The 19,541-nt window shown below is 43.1% G+C and overlaps 1 protein-coding gene across 2 annotated transcripts in view; it reads left to right on the plus strand.

Moving 5' to 3' along the window:
• Positions 1-16,299, plus strand: part of rcan3 (regulator of calcineurin 3) — a 44,157-nt gene extending 27,858 nt beyond the window's left edge. For both annotated transcript variants that reach the window (XM_053435251.1, XM_053435252.1), the window contains 3 exons: positions 9,293-9,466; positions 10,456-10,627; positions 13,031-16,299. In XM_053435251.1, coding sequence (XP_053291226.1) covers positions 9,293-9,466; positions 10,456-10,627; positions 13,031-13,185 — 501 coding nt within the window. In that variant the 3' untranslated portion in view covers positions 13,186-16,299. The remainder of the gene's footprint in view (positions 1-9,292; positions 9,467-10,455; positions 10,628-13,030) is intronic.
• Positions 16,300-19,541: the final 3,242 nt, after the last annotated feature.

Below are 19,541 nucleotides of genomic sequence, written 5' to 3' on the forward strand. Positions count from 1 at the left end.
AGACAGATGAGTGATTCAGCAGAGGAAAAAAAAACTACAACAAAAAAAACACTGAATAACCTGTTTTTACATCCCAATTAGGTTCGGTAAATCTTTTCATTTGTTCCTGAATACCAAATAGTGTCGTTCAACTAAGAACAGAACTAGATTGTGGATTACCGGGGTGGATTTTGTTGTCTGAAACAAACACGGTGCAGGAAACAGAAACCAGATCAAAATAGAGACATGTGGTTGCGTCAGTGAGTTGAAATGTTTCAGATGCAGAACCTCACCCAGACTAACCAGGTTTGTAGATATTACATCAGGACTGAGACCAGTGGTGAATCTCATTAATCTGCTGGTCATTTTCTGGGTTAATCACTTAATCTTTCTTTACTTCACTAACAGATTTTCTGCTGAAGTTTTTAAAAAGAGTGGTTTGCACAAACGATGGTCCAAAAACCCAAAGATATTCACTTTACTCTAAGAAAAAAAGATCTAAATATTAACTTACACGCCAAAACCTGTGAAATTCAGAAATTTTTTCCTTGAAATGATAAAAAAAATATTATTAATTTGTTTATGAATTGTAAAACTTCTTGTTTCATCTCTAGATTGAACTTTTTTTCTCCTCTATGTGCTGCTTCTCTACACATTTGGCAAATGCCTTTTATATAATAAAATATAAATAAAATTGGGATGGTTTGCTGTTCTTTGCATTTTCCAGTCATGTGGACGATCAGAAGGAGGGGGCATGTCAGCGAGTTCCAGCAGTGACAGGGAGCAAACAGCTGAATATGTCCCGTGTGAGGCTGGGAGCCTAATTTAACTCCTCAAACTGCCCAACGAGCCGACAAAGACAACAATGAAAGTCGACAGCATGCAGGAGCTTATCGGGAACATCGCAGTTCGGACACAAGTTGCTGAGGATTTATTCAGAATCTTGTCCTCAGGGGAAAGCTTCAGCGCCCCTGAAGCTCGAGTCATGTTTATAAAGCTGCTCTCAGTCATTCACTGAAGTTCGGACGTTCAGGTTGGAAATGATCATGTTTTGGGGAAATTATCAAAAAGGAGTCATATCTAAGAAAACATGAAAATCTATAAACAACATATTGGCACACTGGTGTGGGATGTAGGAGACACAGAGCTCCACCTCTCAATCGCCTCCTGTGACGATTCTGATTGGCTGAACAGACACCATCTGAAAAGAGATGTGTAAAATACACATGGTCGATATTCCCTTATATCATCACAACAAGACACTGAACGGTGAAGATAAACCACATAATGGGAATTTTTTCATAATTTATTGTACATTGTACAGACGGGGAAATTATTGTTCCTTTGGGCAACACGTGGCCTTGTGGTCTCTTCTGAACCGGACAATCTCCTGCTGCGTTCCTCATATGGGAAAGGCATGGTGTCTGTAATATACGACCCTGTGTACCGTCAGTTGTCAGCAATGATCAGGAAAAAACCGTTGAGTCACGGCCGTGTGTCACGCGGTTACACCTAATTCCGCCACTGGACTGATTCATTACCTGGAAGAGGCGTGAAGTGGACGCTCTGTATTTCCTCCCTCCTGTCCTGTGCCTCTGCAGCGCTCTGTCACTCACATGCTGTTTATTTGTCTGCCCCCTGACTTTGCTCCAGATGAGATCATGTCGACATCCCCCGCTAAAGCCCCCGCGCCCTCTCCCTAAGCCCGCTGATCTTTGGTTGGACGGCCATGTCGTCTGGACCGCTCGCCGGCTCCGTGCACGCTGCCTCTCCGGGTCGCTCGATTGTGTCGTGCCCGCGGTCATGCCCCCGCTGTCTCTGTGATGACAGCCTTTCCATTACCGTCAGGAACATAACTGCCTCATTACCCAAGAGGCAATCTGCTAAAGGATAGCCCTGCAGCCATCAGTCGAGTGGCTGCGGTTCTACACATAGGAGTTTTATTGTCTTTACTCTGTCTCTTGGTTTATTTCCACATGATCAGTATAGTTGTGCTCATACTATAATACAGAGCATCGGTCTATTACTTTGATAATAAAAATACTATTTGCAGTTCAACCACTGTAGTGTTTTCATGTACGGGCCCTGTGGCTCACTAGCAGCTGCTCATTCAGGCATTTTTTCTGCCAAATTTCCTTATTAGATCCTTGCTACATCCACACTAGCATGTTTGAGTTTGAAACCAGCTCACTGACGCTGTGTTCAAAATTCCATCCACACTACTCTGGAGTTTTTCAGCACCTGAAACGGAGAAGTTTAGAAACGCTGTCGGCCCCGTTTCAGGTTAAAAACTTCAGGGATCAATCAGGAAGCAGGTCATCCGTATCTGCGACCTGATTGGGTGTTATCAGTCACGCCTCTACCATCAGCGGGGGGATGCAAATCATTTCTAAGACTTATAAGTAACAGCTCCACCTCAACTCTGCTCATTTCAGTTTTCACCACTGCTGTTTCTCGTTCATTGCATTTGCTGTAAGTATGTAACCAGCTGGCAGATAGACAAGCTGCTTCCTGTTTACATCATCATGCACATGAACCTGGATGGTCAAGTGATATAGATTTGCAGGTGTGTTACATGGACGAGGATTATTAGTGATGTCGAGCTAAAAGGCTCGCGTGAAGAGACATTCTTTTTAGTTTTAAAATGGCATTTTGTTTTACTGCGGATGTAGCCACTGTGACCACGGGTATTTTCTAAGCTACTGAAATGATGTTGTTTCCTGTAGAGTGTGGTGGCTGCAGGAAAAGGTAAAAAGCAGGAGGAAAAAAAATACACGGTGAAATTGCTCCATTTAAAGGAAACTTGGTATTTTTTGGGTGAAAAGCTGTGAAAACTGAAAACACTGCCTTTTTTAAAATCTTATTTCAGATATTTCAGTCAGCTGTCACAAGTATTACAATTATTTTGATTTTTGGTCAACTAATGAACCATGTTGCAGATTTGGTTAAACAGGCCCGAGCCGAGCGGTGCAACATCCGGACAGAGTAGAGCGACAGTCTGGGACGGCAGAGGAAGGGGACTCATCCTGTTGAGGTGCAGCCTGGACGTTACGTAAAGGTGAACCGGAGAAACATGCAGTCAGCAATAATGACCGCCCTCACCGTTTCAATCAAGGCGTGTTGTCGGCCATTTGAGAGCTGCGACTGAACACCTCCTCCTCCTCCCGGCCTCCGCCCTGAACACATCAGATTTCTGTTGTTGAGAAAAACAAAAGCTGTGAGTAAACTTTGACGTGCCGCGGGAACATGAGGGTGAATTTAGAGCTGTAGATTATTCGTCCCGCTTCTACAATAGATGTTGTCTGCCTTGTTGAGATTGAAAAACAAGGACATGCTGTTCCCCTCTCCTCTCTCACCTGTTGTCCTACAGCCTCACTCACTCACTGCAAAGGCAGGAGAAGCAGGTGCTGGATCAAGCTGTGTGTGTGTGTGTGTGTGTCTGTGCGTGTGCGTGTGTGGTTGTGTAAGAGAGTGTGTGTGTGTGTGTTCCCAATAAACCCGTCTACATCTGCTGACAGTCAAACGGTCGTCCTTCAGCTGTGCTTGGATACTAATGGTGCTACCTGCCACATTATTTGACCATGCACACACGCCCTCTGTGCTTGTGTGTGTGTGTGTGTTGGGGGGGGGGGGGGGGCGTACAATTGTGAACATGTCGTCCACATTGCACACATGCTCCCTCACAAGTTTCACAAACGCACAAAGGGAGTGGGTCACAGCAGGGAACGTTGCGAGAGCAGATGAGCAGGCCGCTTTTCAGCCGTGTGTAACTCAACACCCCTCTCCTCTTCCTCGCCCCCCCCCCCCCTTCCTCCTTGTCCTCGCTTCCGTCCAGGATGTCCGCTCATAAAGACCACATCAATAAGTGATCAGCACGCTCACTTGTTACTCTCCGATCAGCTGCGGGTGTATCAGCGTCAGTGTGTGTGCGGGGGTTAAAACTAACAGTACATGCTATTATGGAACGTGATCCTGGCGCTTCCCCCACTTCTGTGCTCATGCTGAAACATCAATATAGGAGTGTGTGTGTGTGTGTGTATGTGTGTGTTTGTGTGTATGTGTGTGTATGTGTGTGTGAGTGAAAGATTACCTAAACAGTTATCACACATGGAGTTTGATGACAGATGAGTCACGGTACCTGACTCATGGAAAATTCCCGGATTGAGTGGGCTCTGCAGAAAGGCCAAACAAGTGCTTTGTTGTCGTACTCAAGCTAATCGCAATTATAGGGCGGATAAGAATTATCTTGTCGAAGACGCTGATTTGTCCATTCTGTGTGTGTCCCTACACACCCCCTGACTCGGTTAATGGGAAATGAACAAAGTAACGCATTATTCCATTATTATATCATCATTATTATTATACTATTATTTTAATCAGCAACAGGGGGCGATGTTTCACTCCAGTTTCTTGGGGCACTTGTCCTGTGAACATGGATGCTGTACATCATCATGTACACCCAATGCACAGCGACAATGCCCTTCTGCTGAGAGCTGTGTGCTTGTTGCTTGTTGCGGCAACATAAGCTGCCTTCAGGCATGTCTGAACTCTGCAGTCTCTGTGGACTTTGCATGACTGGCCTCTTTATAAAGAGTCCATAGAAATCCAGTAGAGGACGATGTGATAACACAGCTGGATTCACCGCGGGCGAATACAGACGTAAAAAGAAAACCGAAACAAAAAAGAGAACAAATATCTCCCTGCAGTGAAAAAGCAAAGACACACACGTGAGAGACCCTGGCGAAGATGTCTAGAGAGTGTCTGTGTGTTGTCAAGCAAAAATCACCTGATCTACGCAGTGGAGTTAATACGTCACTTCCTGTCTGTGTCTGAATAATGCGGAGGATTCGTTGCTGCTGTGAAAGTGTCTTTGGCAGAGAACCTGCTCTGTAGACACGGGGAAAGTGGGATCTACCGATGTTGTGCTGACACCAAGCCGCTGACACTGGGAGAGAGAAAGTGCGGCATTGGGCAAAAAATGCAGCACACTGCTGAGAGGATATTTTGAATCATTATAAAATTGTGGCGAAACCACGGTCTGTACATGAAGATGGACGAGATGACTGCTCCCCAAAAGTGACGCCAAAGTATCTCACCGCCTGGTGGCTGGTGGAAGTACAGGTCATAACTCCGCCTCCTCCATGTGAGTGGATGGGACATGGGCTAAAGTCAAAAGTCAAAAAGAAGTGTTTGTATGTGAGAAATATAAGCTTCGTTTTCTGGATAGTGGGAGGAAGTGGAGACCTGTTAATGGGCCTATGGGTGGCCTGCGACAGTGGGAGACAATGGTAGGGGGGGTGTATGTGCTTGTGCACGGGACAAGCGAAAGGGGAAATGAAGAGAGAGGGAAAGGGGGCAGTGAGAGTGAAAGATAGTAAATCGGGCGCATGCTAGTGAACTAAAAGATCACATGGGGAAGGAGGAGGCTAAAGCAGAACAAAGCAGAGATTGAATATTGGCCTTAACATTACAACAGGAACACAACTTCAAATGAATGGTAGTGTTGCTCCGTGTCCAGGTCTTATCAGGTCACTGAAACATGTTGTCGTGCTCACCTGAAAGCCTCTTAACAGCAGTTTTAACACAGGCTGTGTCCTGGTTTCTCTGGCGTTGACAGGGGCTCAAAAATATCGAGACAAAAACAGGGCACTCACAAAAGAAGGATTAAAACACGGAACAGTGTCGCAGAGGACGACTCTTTAACCTCCTGAATAAAATATTTGACATATTGGTCTTTCTGCTGTTTATACCCAATTACAGGGAGGATTATATTTGGATAACTGCCGTTTTGCAGTCGGCTGTGTTGTCTGTGGGGATGACAGAATTAATTTTAAATGAGCACACTTAACACTTGGCTGTCCCTGTATTGTTGTGACTCGCACTCTTCCCTCTCCTCTGGTTTGGTGGAGGATTTTGTATTCTAATTGTTAAACCAGTCTTCTCCTGTGAATGCATAAAAGGAGACATTTACACATTCCTGCCTTGACCGCTCTCCCAAGCTTCTGCTGTAGAATGCACCTTGTATGGTGAACTACAAACCGGACTAAAAATGGTCTCACGGAGCCCGAAGGTGAAGTCAGCTCTGAATCGTAGCCAGCTACCCCGAGGCTTTTGGCGATGAAAGGCCAGATGTATTTCCATGTGGAGAATAACTGGAAATAAAGCATGGAGGGAACGAGATAGTGACATGAGTAAAGGTGTTTATCAGCAAATTCTTACATTGCAGTGTTTTTCCACAGCTTACAGCACAGGGCATCTGACCTGCGGTTCACAGCTTTCTGCCACAAATACTCAACTGTAGAGAAAAACACAGTATTACCTCGGCCAAGGAGGTTATGTTTTGTTTTTTGATAATAATAATAAATATAATTTGATAATTCTTGGATCTTGATTCAAAAGAAATGCATATTTAGGGAGCAGATATCTATGAGTGTGGGACATTCTGTGCAGTTTGATTGAATTTAATGAGACCGCATTACTTAGCGGAGCTGGGAGTGCCATTAAAATGTATTACAGTTACTGTCAATGATTGTAAATCTTGTGTATAGCAGTGTTTTACAAATTATTTTACAAATGATGGATAAGGCTTTTAAAAGATATTTTATATGATCGTCTGTTTAGATTTGATTTCCTCAACAGTGGAAAATTTGATTTGTTTAAATAAAAGTGATTTAGATCATTACACAGCTGTATTCATACACTAGATCTTATTTGTAGGACATTTAGTGTGTTGTTTAACGTATCTCATGAGCACATCCAAATCATTTCAATAAAGTCCAACACAAACCAAGTATTGAAGTGAACGACTCTAAAAAGAGTTCTCGAATAGCACAAATGTACTGTAGTGTTGAGAACCGATGTAAACACGAGGGAGTATTTGAAGGATTCATCAAAAGGACACATGGGACTGACAGGACTCCCGCTGCAATGTGCTGAGTTTACAGTTTACCGGGTTTCTTCCATCACTTTGTTGTCACTAGTCTCACATCCGACGTGCTGCCTGTACCTTCAGGTATCAGGAAGTCTCCGTCTCCCGGCGAGAGGTGCTGTGTCAGCTGAACAAGGGACGTGTTGTGGGAGGATTTCACTTTTCTGTCTCCCGCTGCCTGCTCTAGAAATGAAAGTGTATTCAGAAATAGAAGGTGTCAGGCAGAAGTACAATGTGGGACTGATTTAAAGGGGACATATTATGAAAATTCCACTTTTGTAGTGCTTCTACACGTTATTTTGGGTATCTCGCATGTCTACCGTCCCAAAAACTCTGGAAAAAAACAACTCCGGCGATTTGTTGTGGTTCCTCTATGTCAGAATCGATACGCTAGAGTGCGTCGAATGGGATTACGACCAAAACAAACGTCATAGTCACACCATGCCCATGTAGGGAGTCTCTCTACATGGCCTTGGACGAGCGAGCTAACGCTAGCCGGGCTCCACCGGCCCGGTTAGCTCGCGAGCTAACGCTAGCCAGGGAGCCGGGCTCGCGAGCTCCCTAGGGGCTCCCCCCGGCTAGCGTTAGCTCGCTGCTGCTACCTGTCAGTCATTTAAGTGGCAGCATTAACAAGGGACCCCCGGATCACCTCTAAACGTTGACTCAACAGTGTGGAAGGATGCTGCTGCTGCACCAGCTCAAGATCCCACTGCTCCCACTGCTCCCACTGCTCCCACTGCTCCCACTGCGGGGCTGCGCTGGGGAGCTGGGGCTCTCGCAGCCAGGCTCACCGGGGCTGAGGGGGGCGGGGGACTCAAAACCGGTCAATCTGAGGAGGGCTGTTTTAGACAGGGTAAAAAGGAGCTGTTTTAAATTATCCTTGTGGTATTTTGACCACAATATGTTACAGACATTTCATTAAGACCCCAAGGAACAATATCAACTGTGGTAAAATGGGCATAATATGTCCCCTTTAACATTGAGGAAACTGGCAGCATATACTTCTCTCGGGATATATGAATGAAATAAACATATATATATAATGATTATGGATCAAATAAAAAGAATGATATTTAGATAATAGGATGAGGGATACTGTGAAAGTCTGGTAATGTTATAGTCGCTTGATGTAAACATTGATGCATGGATCAAAAACCGATCCATTATTTGACTGCACCCTTAGAAAGAACCTGTACAACTTGCAGCAGTCAAATCAGGTCACGTCTTCCCTCTCTCCTGCCACTTCCAGCCAATCATCCATCAGGATTCTTGATAGGCAGCTTCATATTCATGTTTCTGGGCGCGCTGGGAGATGGTCGGCAAGGAGACGAAGAATATAGCGCACCTGAGTATTAAGAAAACATCTCTCCCGGCGGCCTGTTTCATTTTTCCTTCCACCCTCCTGCCGAGGCGCGTGATTGAGTTCACAGCTGAGGAGGCCAATCTGTCGCCCACAGAGAGGGCCGCCTGAAACACGTTGGAAATGTGGGAATGTGTCACACGGGGGCAGTTAAAAACAAAGTCTGATGCGTGCGGAGTAGAGAGGGCAGTGATCAGGCGCCGGGGAGAATTAGGTGAAGATTAAAAAACAAGGAGGGGTGAGACGGAGAGCATCAGAGGAGATTGCCAGGAAACGAGAGGAAGCTGTAAATCAAATTTCACCTCAATAGCTCTGTTGCAAAGGAATCGGTTGTTGAGCAGTTCGAGTCACGTCCCCTGCACAGACTGAGATGTGAGGGAATTTTAACTTAACCTTAAATTTGTCACATGTTAAATTGTTGATCAATCAATCGATCAAATTTGATTTGTATAACCCATATTCACAAATCACAATTTGTCACATAGGGTTTTAACAAGCTGTTGGATATTTAGAAAAAATGTACTTAGAAATTTTGAAAAATGCATTTGAATGTGATGTTTATAAACAGTAACAAATCATTTAATAGAAGATTATTAACTAAGCTGCTCCAGTGGACATTTTACCAGAAGGTAAAATTACTTCTCCGTGGAGCTACTGTTGAAACAATCAGCTGATTATTTGATTAGATTAGAGATTAATGTGAAGTAAATCATCTTAAGTATGTATTAAGCAAAACTGCTATTGGCTTTTACTATTTTCTCACTGCAAATTTAGCATGTTTGTGTTTTGAAAAGTTAGTCGGAGGTTGATTGGACACTCTTAGATTGACACTAGGTGTGAATGGTTGTCTCTGGCCCAATGTCACCGATTGGCTCCAGCTCCCCTCCGAGACCCTCAAAGTATAGATCGTGAATAGATAATGAATGGATGCACGGCTGGGCTGCAAGATGCCATGTTTAGCCATTACACATAAGATATAAATCTAAAATGACATGTGTACATTTGTTTGTGTTTGACTCCTGCAGGAGAGGTTCGAGGCGTTGTTTAGGATCTACGACGAACAGACGACATTCCAGATGTTCAAAAGCTTCCGGAGAGTCCGGATCAACTTCGGCACCCCGGAGGTCGCCGCCCGCGCTCGCATTGAGCTGCACGAGACAGAATTCAACGGCCAGAAGCTGAAACTCTACTTTGCCCAAGTGAGTGTGCGCTAAGAGGTCTGGGAAAGGGCAGCCGGGGGGCCTGAGACACGGACCACAAGAGCTCTGATCATTTACATAGACAGTTAAGGCCCTGTGCATCATTCTGTCCAGCGTGCTCACACAGAACTAGGACAAAAACAGTTTTTCTCTGAGCCACATCTGACAGCTTCCTTAATTCTCCTGTTACAAGCCATCACCCCATGACTAATCACATGAATTCTTCATTTAAGGATGTTTCTATATACATTTCACAAACACCTACAAATAGCTCCTAAATAGAGGAGGCCTGGATTTTCTAATCTGTAGGTGAAAGAGTCGTTTTGGTTAAAATGCAAATATGAACTGGCTCCATATATCCAGTGATCCAACAGCATTTCAATGGCTGCAGTTTAATGTGTGAAGAAAAAAGAATTTGAAATAGTGTGACTGAAAATCACTTAAAAAAGCTTATAACCAGGATGTGTTCTAACCCAATTGAACCTGGTGTTTGCCCAGACGGTAAATGTCAAATTGCCACGAGTCATCTAGTAATTGATTCCACCTCTGTACTTTTTTCATATAAGAGGATTAAAGATTTTACAGCTCAGGCAGATAATTATGGCAATTGGCAGCTATCAAAAGCCCAAATCTCCTCAAAGGAAGGAGCGTACAATTGGAAACTAAAAGACAGAATCCATGACTATGAACCCAATGGGCTTTTCTGGCTCTAAGGTATCAGGATTACAGTTATAAAATAGTTCCTCATCCAATCAGAGCCAATTTGCAAAGGTCTGCACTAGTGTTTTAAAAGGTAAGAGCTGTTATCTTCTCATACAGAGATCCAGGGTATTTTCACTTTGCACTGGCATAATATCCATTATATTGAATGAGTGAAACTGATGAGTGAAAGTTTAAATAAAAGCAATATTCTCCTAGGTGAATTCATGGCTGCATTCACCCGATCACCAAATTACAGCACTTACAAACTGTCTGCTTCTCTCCAATAGGTCCAGAACGGGGATGAGAACATTGACAAGTCCTACCTGGCCCCTCCCCAGCCCGTCAAACAGTTCCTGATCTCACCGCCTGCCTCGCCACCCGTGGGCTGGAGCCAGAGCGAGGACGCCACGCCCGGCATCAACTACGACCTGCTGTGTGCAGTGGCCAAGCTAGGACCCGGTCAGTGCTCGCTAATTTCAGCTCAATCAGCTCGTGCAGCATGTTCGCACATTTAATACGCAGCCGTGTGCACCAGCAGGTACAACGCTGAGGTAATGTGAGTGATTCATCTCAGGGCAGAGACCCAGGTAGGAACAGGAAGTCCCTTCTCGCTCCTCAGCAGGGTGTTACAGGAAGACGATGCTTGTAGGAAGCAATTAGGACAAAAGAATTGGCGAGCGCCTTGTCCAATTGTCCCCGATTCATTCTTGACTTTTTTTCAGCTTGTGAGTCAGCCTTGCTTCTAATTTACCTTTTTCTGCTATCGCACATCTTTATCATTTAATCATGGGTATTTTGAAATCCATGTCTCTAAATGAAATGGGCTTTGATCATAGACATTTCCTTCTCCAGTGTTACTGTGCATGAGATCCTGGTCAGACAAAAAGCAGCTTGAAGCCCAATAATTCCTCTCCACTGTGCTGGCCACCATACATCAGTGTCCAGGGAGCCGAACCTAGAGCCTGCTGCAGTCTGACATCTGAAAGGAAATACGCGTCAGAGCCACTTAGTGTGTCTGTGTAGGGGTCTGCAAAATAGAATTCACCATTCATTAAATCCCTCTGTTAAACAGCGGTTGATTAATGGTCAGCACAATAGGTCAATGTTTTTTTCGACATGCAAAAAATGTTTTGTAAGTTGCCGTTTAAAGAGCTTTTCTTTTTTTTTATCCTTAATCCAAAACCACATGAGTCCAGTCCAGCTCATCCTAGTTTCAGAGTTTATAGGCTGACTTTAACGGCAATGTCCTCGTCTTTCTTCATTTTGAGATGGTTTACACTCAGATAGAAATATTTATTTAAACTCAAAACAATAATCTTGTTTTTTATTACACTTAAATATATAAATTTAGTACTGCTTTTGCGAGATAACTGCTTAAATATACTAATTTTATTGTAGGCAGTGTACGAGAAAACACGAAACCACAAATAAATTCTTTCTCTGCACCACAGATGGATCTTCTAGCAGTTCATGCCCGCTACAATTTTAGCGAGTGTGTTAAATGTGTAGGACGCTGTCAGATTTGGAGAATTTCTACATCTTCCCCTTCAGCCTCGTTCTCCGGCAGCTTCCCCGCTCAGTAATGGCCGCCTCTGTCCGCCTTTGTCCACGAGATTTTAGATTGCAGCAACCTTTATGAAATGTCACCCGGCCACACACGTGGAAAAAAGGAGTGTGTCCACATTGTCCTTCCCTGTCTGTGTATGTGGGCACGTTCATGCTGATGAAATGGAAAACAGAACTGTTGAGTCTGTATTCACTTGAACACTATTAATCTGTTGTTGTTATCATCAGAAAAACGATTTAGCTCTCTGCACACACACACACACACACACACACACACACACACACACACACACACAGTCTGGACCACGCTCCTCTGGGTCATGTTGTCACCATGGCAACACAAGGCATCAGGAAATGGCTTTGTTGCTGGGCTCAAATCCTGGCGTCTGAAATCTGCAGCACGGCGCGCTGCCTCCCTCTATCAGCTCCCCGCGGTAACAGCAGGAGCCTGCTCACCGCCCGTCTCCCGGTTCGGCAGCGCGATGAAAAAAAACACTCGACCAATTTCCTGCTGCCGGCCAGCTGTCTGATCTCAGCTCCATGGCAACTGAGATACAGTCTCTACATGTGTGTGTGTTCTCGGTCCAGGTCGGCCGAGTTTGGCGTCTGGACGAATGGCGGCACTCTGCTGAGGAAGAGGCTGTTTTTAGTTTTCTCCTGGATCCGTGTCTTTGAAACAAGACAGAAACAATACAGCAGATTAGTTTGACCTGTCAAAGTTCTCTGAATGAAATTCTCAGTATTGCATATTCATATGATTTCAAACACACCAGCTGCAGCATGTTTTTTGAATACAATAGCAGTTTTTTTTTTTTTCTCAGCCAAGTAGGTCATCTTTTCGTCTGTCTGTTTGTTTGTTTGTTTGTTTGTTTGTCTCTCTGTTAGTTAGTAAGATTACTGGAACACCACAGGAGGGATTTCCACCAAGCTTGGTGAGAGGATGCTTTGGTGCAGATCAGAATTATGAATTTCTCTTTTACTTTAATATTGGTGAGATTTTTCAACGTTTTTGTTGATTTCTCAATATGTCATGGATGTCAATGGATCTTTTTCCCCTTAGTGTTCAGGGGACTGATGTTTATGAGTGGGTGCATATAGGTGCTGATCCAAAATTTCAGATGTGTGAATTTAAATGTGGTGTCACAAGGGGACAAAAACTTAACATAGGTATTCAAACTACTGAGTGCCATTGTAGTAACTGTATCTGTGTTCATTTAGAAATATTTCCTTGCTAACACTCGCTCTTCCTTTCACTCTTTCCATCCCTCACCCCCCCCCCCCCCCCCCGCCCTATAGGTGATAAGTATGAGCTCCACGCGGGGACAGAGTCCACCCCCAGCGTGGTCGTCCACGTGTGCGAGAGCGAGACAGAGGAGGACGAGGCAGCGCGGCCAAAGCAGCAGATCGTCCAGACCAGACGTCCGGACGGGCCCCCCAAGGTCTTCAACTAGAGAGGGCCCCCCCCCATGACACCGGCGCGGCCCCCTGACCGCACCCTTGAATTCCGCGACACACCTGCCCTCTCTCTCTTGTCTCTGCACTCACAGAGAGCGTCGATTGCCCCTCATTTCAGTTCAACTACAAGCAAAAACACAACCAACAAACATTGCTCAACAACGGTGTTTGTGGGGAGCGTGGCGATGGAATGAGGCGGCCTGAAGGGGATGGATGAGAACCACACACACACTCATCACATTCTGCGGACAGCGTGGGGAGTGGCGGGCACGCTTTGCCTCCACCCCACACAACCCTCCTCGTTTTCAGCATGAGGGCTCGGAATACCTGTCCCCCTGTAGGCACCTGTCACTTCTCACCCCCACTCAGCTCTCATTGCTAGTCCTGCTCAGTAGCTTGCTGGTTAGTCAGCTGGCAAGCCGTACCTCTCCCTTAGTTTCACCGCCATTTTGTTCGCTAACATAGATACTTTTCGTTTTTTCTCCTCCTATTGTTTAAAAAAATGAATTGTGTCTTATATATATATATATATATATATGTGTTTAATATATATATAAAATGCATATATTCGGGTCTGTTATTTTTCTTTTTCATCTATTTTCATATCTGGTTTGTCTCTTCAGCTTACGTCAAGATTGAGTGTGTGATGTTCCCACTCGTCTGCATGTATATAATATATTAGAAAAAAATACGTACAGAAACTCAAGTACTACAAGATATATTGAGAAAAAGGAACCTATTTAACATCACACAGCACGAAGCGCCATCTGTGACTAACAAAGCTGTGGTGGTTGTTTGACTTTGTTTCTCTTGTCGCCCGTTTCTTCGCTTTTGGTCTTTTTTATTTTATTTGGAGAGGTGTTTGTTTTTTGCTAAACTACTAGATGTGTATTCTTACTATGTATTTTATACCCCAACACTTTTTGCATGCTTACTTATTTCCGTAGATGAGGAGCTGAGGTGTTTATTTTTTATCGTCGTTTGTGATGACAGGGAAATAAATGGTGTGACGCTTCTGACGCAAGTGCATATCCCCACGCAGAGTTTCAAAAGTGACGTCTATTGGGGAAAAAAAGGTTAATGGTTTTTTTGTATGATTGACGGTTCAGTCTTTGGCATGGAGGCAAATTTGCATTTGTCGCTTTTTGGGGGATTTGATGGATCAAAGACAGTTAATCCCCCCCCCCCCCCCCCCCTTCGTTTCCTTCAAGGGTTTTAGGGAGGTTGTTTGTTTGTTTTTCTCTCTGATTCCGTTTGTGGAATTTCATATCTTCAATGTTTTGGTTATGTCGTTCGATCAAACCCGCTCTCTATGTGTCAGGTTTTCTCTTCTGAAACCTACTGCTTTTTTTGCACTGAGTATCTCTCGATATCTCCAAAGCAATCGCGGGGCTCTCACGCGTCTACTGCTGCGCGCCTGATTACTACTGCGCTGCTTCTCTCTGTAAATAGCTGAGCGTGGTGTAGAGTTGTAGGAAATTAGTCCTTTTTAGATTTTGTAGTTTTACCTGGAAGCATTTTGCTGAGAAAAGGGAATATTAGGGTAGCCTCATGAGATATCAACCAAAGCATTCACTCACCTCACATTGTCATCAGAAACATACGGTGATCCTTTTTCTTAAAGACACCTCATGTATATTTGTTAATCTGAGAGAAATCCCATTTTTTCCCAACACATCTGCAATTACGTTATTGCATTTTTATTTTATATTGAAAAAAAACTACTTTTCATCTTTTTATCTTTTTTGGCACAAACTCCAACTAATTCCCCTAAAAAAAAAAATCATAACTTTCTTACTTCCTTTCCTTCTTTTATTGTGCAATTCTCCCATCAGTCCTTTATCAGATTAACGTGCTTCAACTTCTCTTTTGATGAAATCGTTCTGTGCTTTAGAAGCAGCAGGAACAAATGTTTCTAACAGGGATCTTTGGGTGTCAGCAGTGAGTCTAAACCTTGTTTGTCATTAGGGCAGCATGAAATCGAACTTTTTTGCTGTTTTATTTAGCAAAGGTCCATCTGCATGTGAGCACTTTATCGTCAGTGTTTCGTTTCCTTCGACACATGACTTGTCTTTCTTGAGACAAGGTAGGAAGCACATTGAATTTCTTGTTTCTTTCGTGTTTTTTCTTTTTATCTCAAGCTGAACACCTGGTTAGCCTTTTCACCAGCATATTGCAGTGAGTGATACACTCCACTTCCTTTTTGCTAGCGTGAACCTTGGAGAATTTCAGGCCTTTTTGGATATATATATATATATATATATATATGAAAGTGTGCTACTGGAAAGCGTGCAGAGACGCACCACAGTAGGAGGCTGAAAACGAGGCAGGATGACACTGCAGAACAAAATCAATGTCTTTGTTTTTGTGTTTGTCCACAAGAAAAACATAATCTTATCTTCTGAGAGAGTTAAGCAGTTCTTTGAGATTCGTTGTGTGGGCAGAGTGCAGTTTTATTGGCACTACAGTAAAGCTGTCGTGGTTACTGAAGCAGACGGCAGATCGGTGGAGCTGCTGAGGTGGATTATGAGGAAGAGGAAGCAGTGGGACACCTGTGGAGGTTTTTTTACTCTGGTCATGGTGTTTCAAACTGGGTGCATTTTGGTCACAGAGGAAATGAAAATGTATATTTGTGTACATATGCCAAGTTTTTTTTGTTGCTGAGGCCAGTCCCAGTGTGCGGTTTGTTACGGCTTCTCTTTGCAATGTTGTAACGGGAAAAAAACATGACATAAAAAAAGTGTAACAATAAGTCCTGCTCGATCAAAAGCAACTGTCATTGTGTTGTGTTCAACAGTTCGACATGGACTCAGTTTGAAGGTTTCTTTTACTTTTGGGGAACGTCTACTAAAAAGGTCAATAATACACTTCGTCACTGTTGTACTGTTTCTGTTGAAATATGAATATTGTATCTTGTATTGTAGAATTCCAGAAAACAAAGTAGCAAAACAAGCAATAATTTACAGTTCTATAATACCGGTATCTGTATTTTCATGGTCTGTACTTACTTCTCAGAGATGGTCTCTGTCTCTTACAGTATCTGCTTCTATTTGTGTAGTATAATAGTCCTTTGTTTCACATACAATATACATAAAGACTTATTCTTAAAAGCAATGTTTCGTGTGGTTTATTCTAGGGTTTCGAGAAGAAACAAGTGGAAACTAAATCTCGAGTAACAATGTCAACATTGGCTTTAAAAGAAGATTTATTCGCCTACAATAATGTTCTGATTGCATAAAAATATATTTGCCATGAAATGGATCTTTTTTTATATCAGAAGTTCTTTAAAACCCTTAAAGCTGTTTTGAAGCATTTACTTTTGTCATCTGAAGTAAAAAAACCTTTTCATCAGGTTGTATCTAATTCTGTTATGTATGTACGGTATTTTCCTATATTTAATATTTTCATACGACATAAAACCTTTTATACTTTGTATGTTGTTTTGTAAAAGCAGAGCTAATACTTCCAGCTGCCATCTTTGTTTGAGCTAGCAAATGAAGTCTCTTCGAAAGATGGGATAAGAAAAACAATGTGTATCTTGGAACTGGAGGAGTTTTAATTTCAATCTCCCCGTTGATGGAAATTCAACCAAAACTGTAATCGTTCAATCTTATGGGTTTAAAATTCTTAAATTCTATGTTCCTAAAAGGCAAATTCCTGCTTAGCTCTACTTAAGTGTTAGCATTCTTGTGTAAAGTTTAACATCAGCCCAATCATAAAAATAACATGTGCTAAAGTAGGTGACCATCTCAGACACAGTGCATTTCCAACCATTTATCATCCTCTCATCTCTGCTAAAAAAGGTGTTTGTATTCCTTAAAATTTGTTACTGAAGTCCACACAACTGCTATAACAAATATTGACCGCTGCAATGACATTGATTTGAATATAATTCTATAATAGAGGAGTAGTACAGGCAACGGAAGCTGGCTCCTCATGTTACGGTTAAAGTTTTGTCCGGCATTGTTTCAATATTAAAGACATAACATCAGGGTTATGTTAATGGCCTCTGTTAACCAGAGACGCTGCCATTGTTAACAATTTCTAACTCATTGAGTGAGCCACACGCGACTTCTATAACCTGAAGACGTGGAGCCTGTGAGACAAAGCGACCCTCGCCTGCTTTTCAGCCGCCTTTTGAATTTCACGGCTGCAGTTCTCTCGTGTCAGTCATACAGAACCGAAGACTCCTCGTGAATCCTGCAACAATAGATGTGTCTCATCCATTTCCCCCTGAAAAGATGCGTGTCATTATTGCGTGAGGAGGGAAAAACCAAAGGCGAAACAGTCGCACACTCTCGGCTCAGATTGCACAAAAAGATGTTTTGCAAGCGCAGGTTTGCCCACAGATGAAAAAGTTTCTGTCTACGTGCTGACAGATACATACAACCTTGGTTTCAACTTCAAGCTTAGAATTTTTTGCAAGTCATACTTAATGATTTTGTCTGTGTGTCCAACATGATCCATGATCATACATGTTACCTGTGTCCCTGTTAAATGATCTACACAGGTCAAAACAATGGAGCACTGTCAGAGTACGTCAGGTACAGAGGACTGATTAATGGCTGTGAGATGAGGCCTGCTCCGGATCCCCCTGTGCCTTCTTCTCCTCGACACAGAAAGCCCTCTCTTCCTGGAGAGCAGATGGGGGAATTCCTCCTCACAATGCCCCTCGCTGTTGAACCTGATGATACTGTAGGTGTGCACCTCGGGGCAGCAGATCAGGTTCTCGTGGTCCTCTAAGGTGTTAATGGAGCCAGTGCCTCCAGATTCCTCTGAGACCGGCGCTCTCCAGGATCGCACAGCACCAACGTCTCTCTTGCAGGAATTTAAAGTGATGCATTAGTACTTGAGCGAACAATACAGCCAGGTCCTTAGTAAAGTGGACCCTTAAAAGCATACACATATAGTTGAGTCAACATGTGCTGTACTTAGATACAGGTTCTCACAGCTAATCGCAGAATCATTTACCCAGACAGGTAAAGAATAGAAGTTGTACATATATAATTTGATTTGTGAAGACTCAAACCTTACACTTCATTGATTCAAAATACTAGAATATATGAATATTGACTCTTGTACTGTTACTTTCAAAGTAAAACTTGACATGATCGTGAAACTGTTAACTTACCAAGCTTGCCAAAGAAAATTGATCTAGAAAATGACAATTAACTAATCAAAAAGCCAGATACTACTAGTAATAATAATAATAATGATAATAATTTGGCTCCGCTACAGCCCCCATGACCCTCAAAGGTTAAACGGTATAGATACTGGATGGATTATATTATCGCTTTTAACAAAATGCTCAAAAACATTGAATATAAGTTTAACACAATAAAAACAACCCCAAAAAATACTTCCTTAACCTCACATTAGAAGAAAATCCAATAAAAGTAAATAACTAGAAATATACAGCACAAGTCATTAATCACACATTAAAAGCAGTTCTGAACAGGTGTTATGAGCCATGTTTTGAAGGCTACACCCACTGATTTTATACAAAATGTTGTTTTCAGGGATAAATCAAGCTGATTTATTCCCGTCATATAAAGTAGAAGGGCACTTAGAGTACATAGCTCCGCCAAGGACCAACAAATCCCTCATAAAACCATATGGGTTTTTTATCTGGATCTGAACCAACAAACATAGAATAAATATCATAAATATCTTGTGACTATCTTGCAAAGTTAGAGAGATTGTAAACAAAATTTGAATTGGTTCCCATACCCCATCCCTTCGACAAGTTAAGTCTATAATCGATTCAGTACTTTTTATAAATACAAATAAGTATCCTGTTGAATAACACATAGACAAATAAACAAACCCAGATGCAAACATTAATTACTTGCTGGCTCACCCAAAAGGTAATTAGGTGAACCCCCTGTTGTTTAACCCTCACTGGATATATTAGCACATAGGTTGTTTACTGTACCACATTCATAGTGGACTGAAACCAACACAATGCCAGGAGGCCATTATGAAAGATGTATTCTTCTTTATGAAACCTGACCCTCGGCATTCAGACTCAACCAATCATCTTCCACCGCAAGGAACCACAGGGACACGCATGGGGACACCTGTTCCTGTGATAGTGCGAAGCCTGTAAACAGCCCTTTCAACCCACTGGGCCCAGCTGAGCACTGTGTGCGTCTCCCAACACGTGAAGTCTGGTTACACTTTCTCACAAAGCCACAACACTGACTTGCTTTGTGGTCGTGGGCACCACCCAGCCCCGGGAGGTAACACGAGGCCCGGTCCTGATGAGTTGTTCGCACTGTGTTGGGAAAGCCTACTGGGGCAAGTGTGTCACAGGAGCCTGGGTGCCACAGAAGAAGAGTGACACGGATAC

The sequence above is a fragment of the Pleuronectes platessa genome, chromosome 11 (assembly GCF_947347685.1).
Source record: "Pleuronectes platessa chromosome 11, fPlePla1.1, whole genome shotgun sequence".
NCBI classification, from domain to species: domain Eukaryota; kingdom Metazoa; phylum Chordata; class Actinopteri; order Pleuronectiformes; family Pleuronectidae; genus Pleuronectes; species Pleuronectes platessa.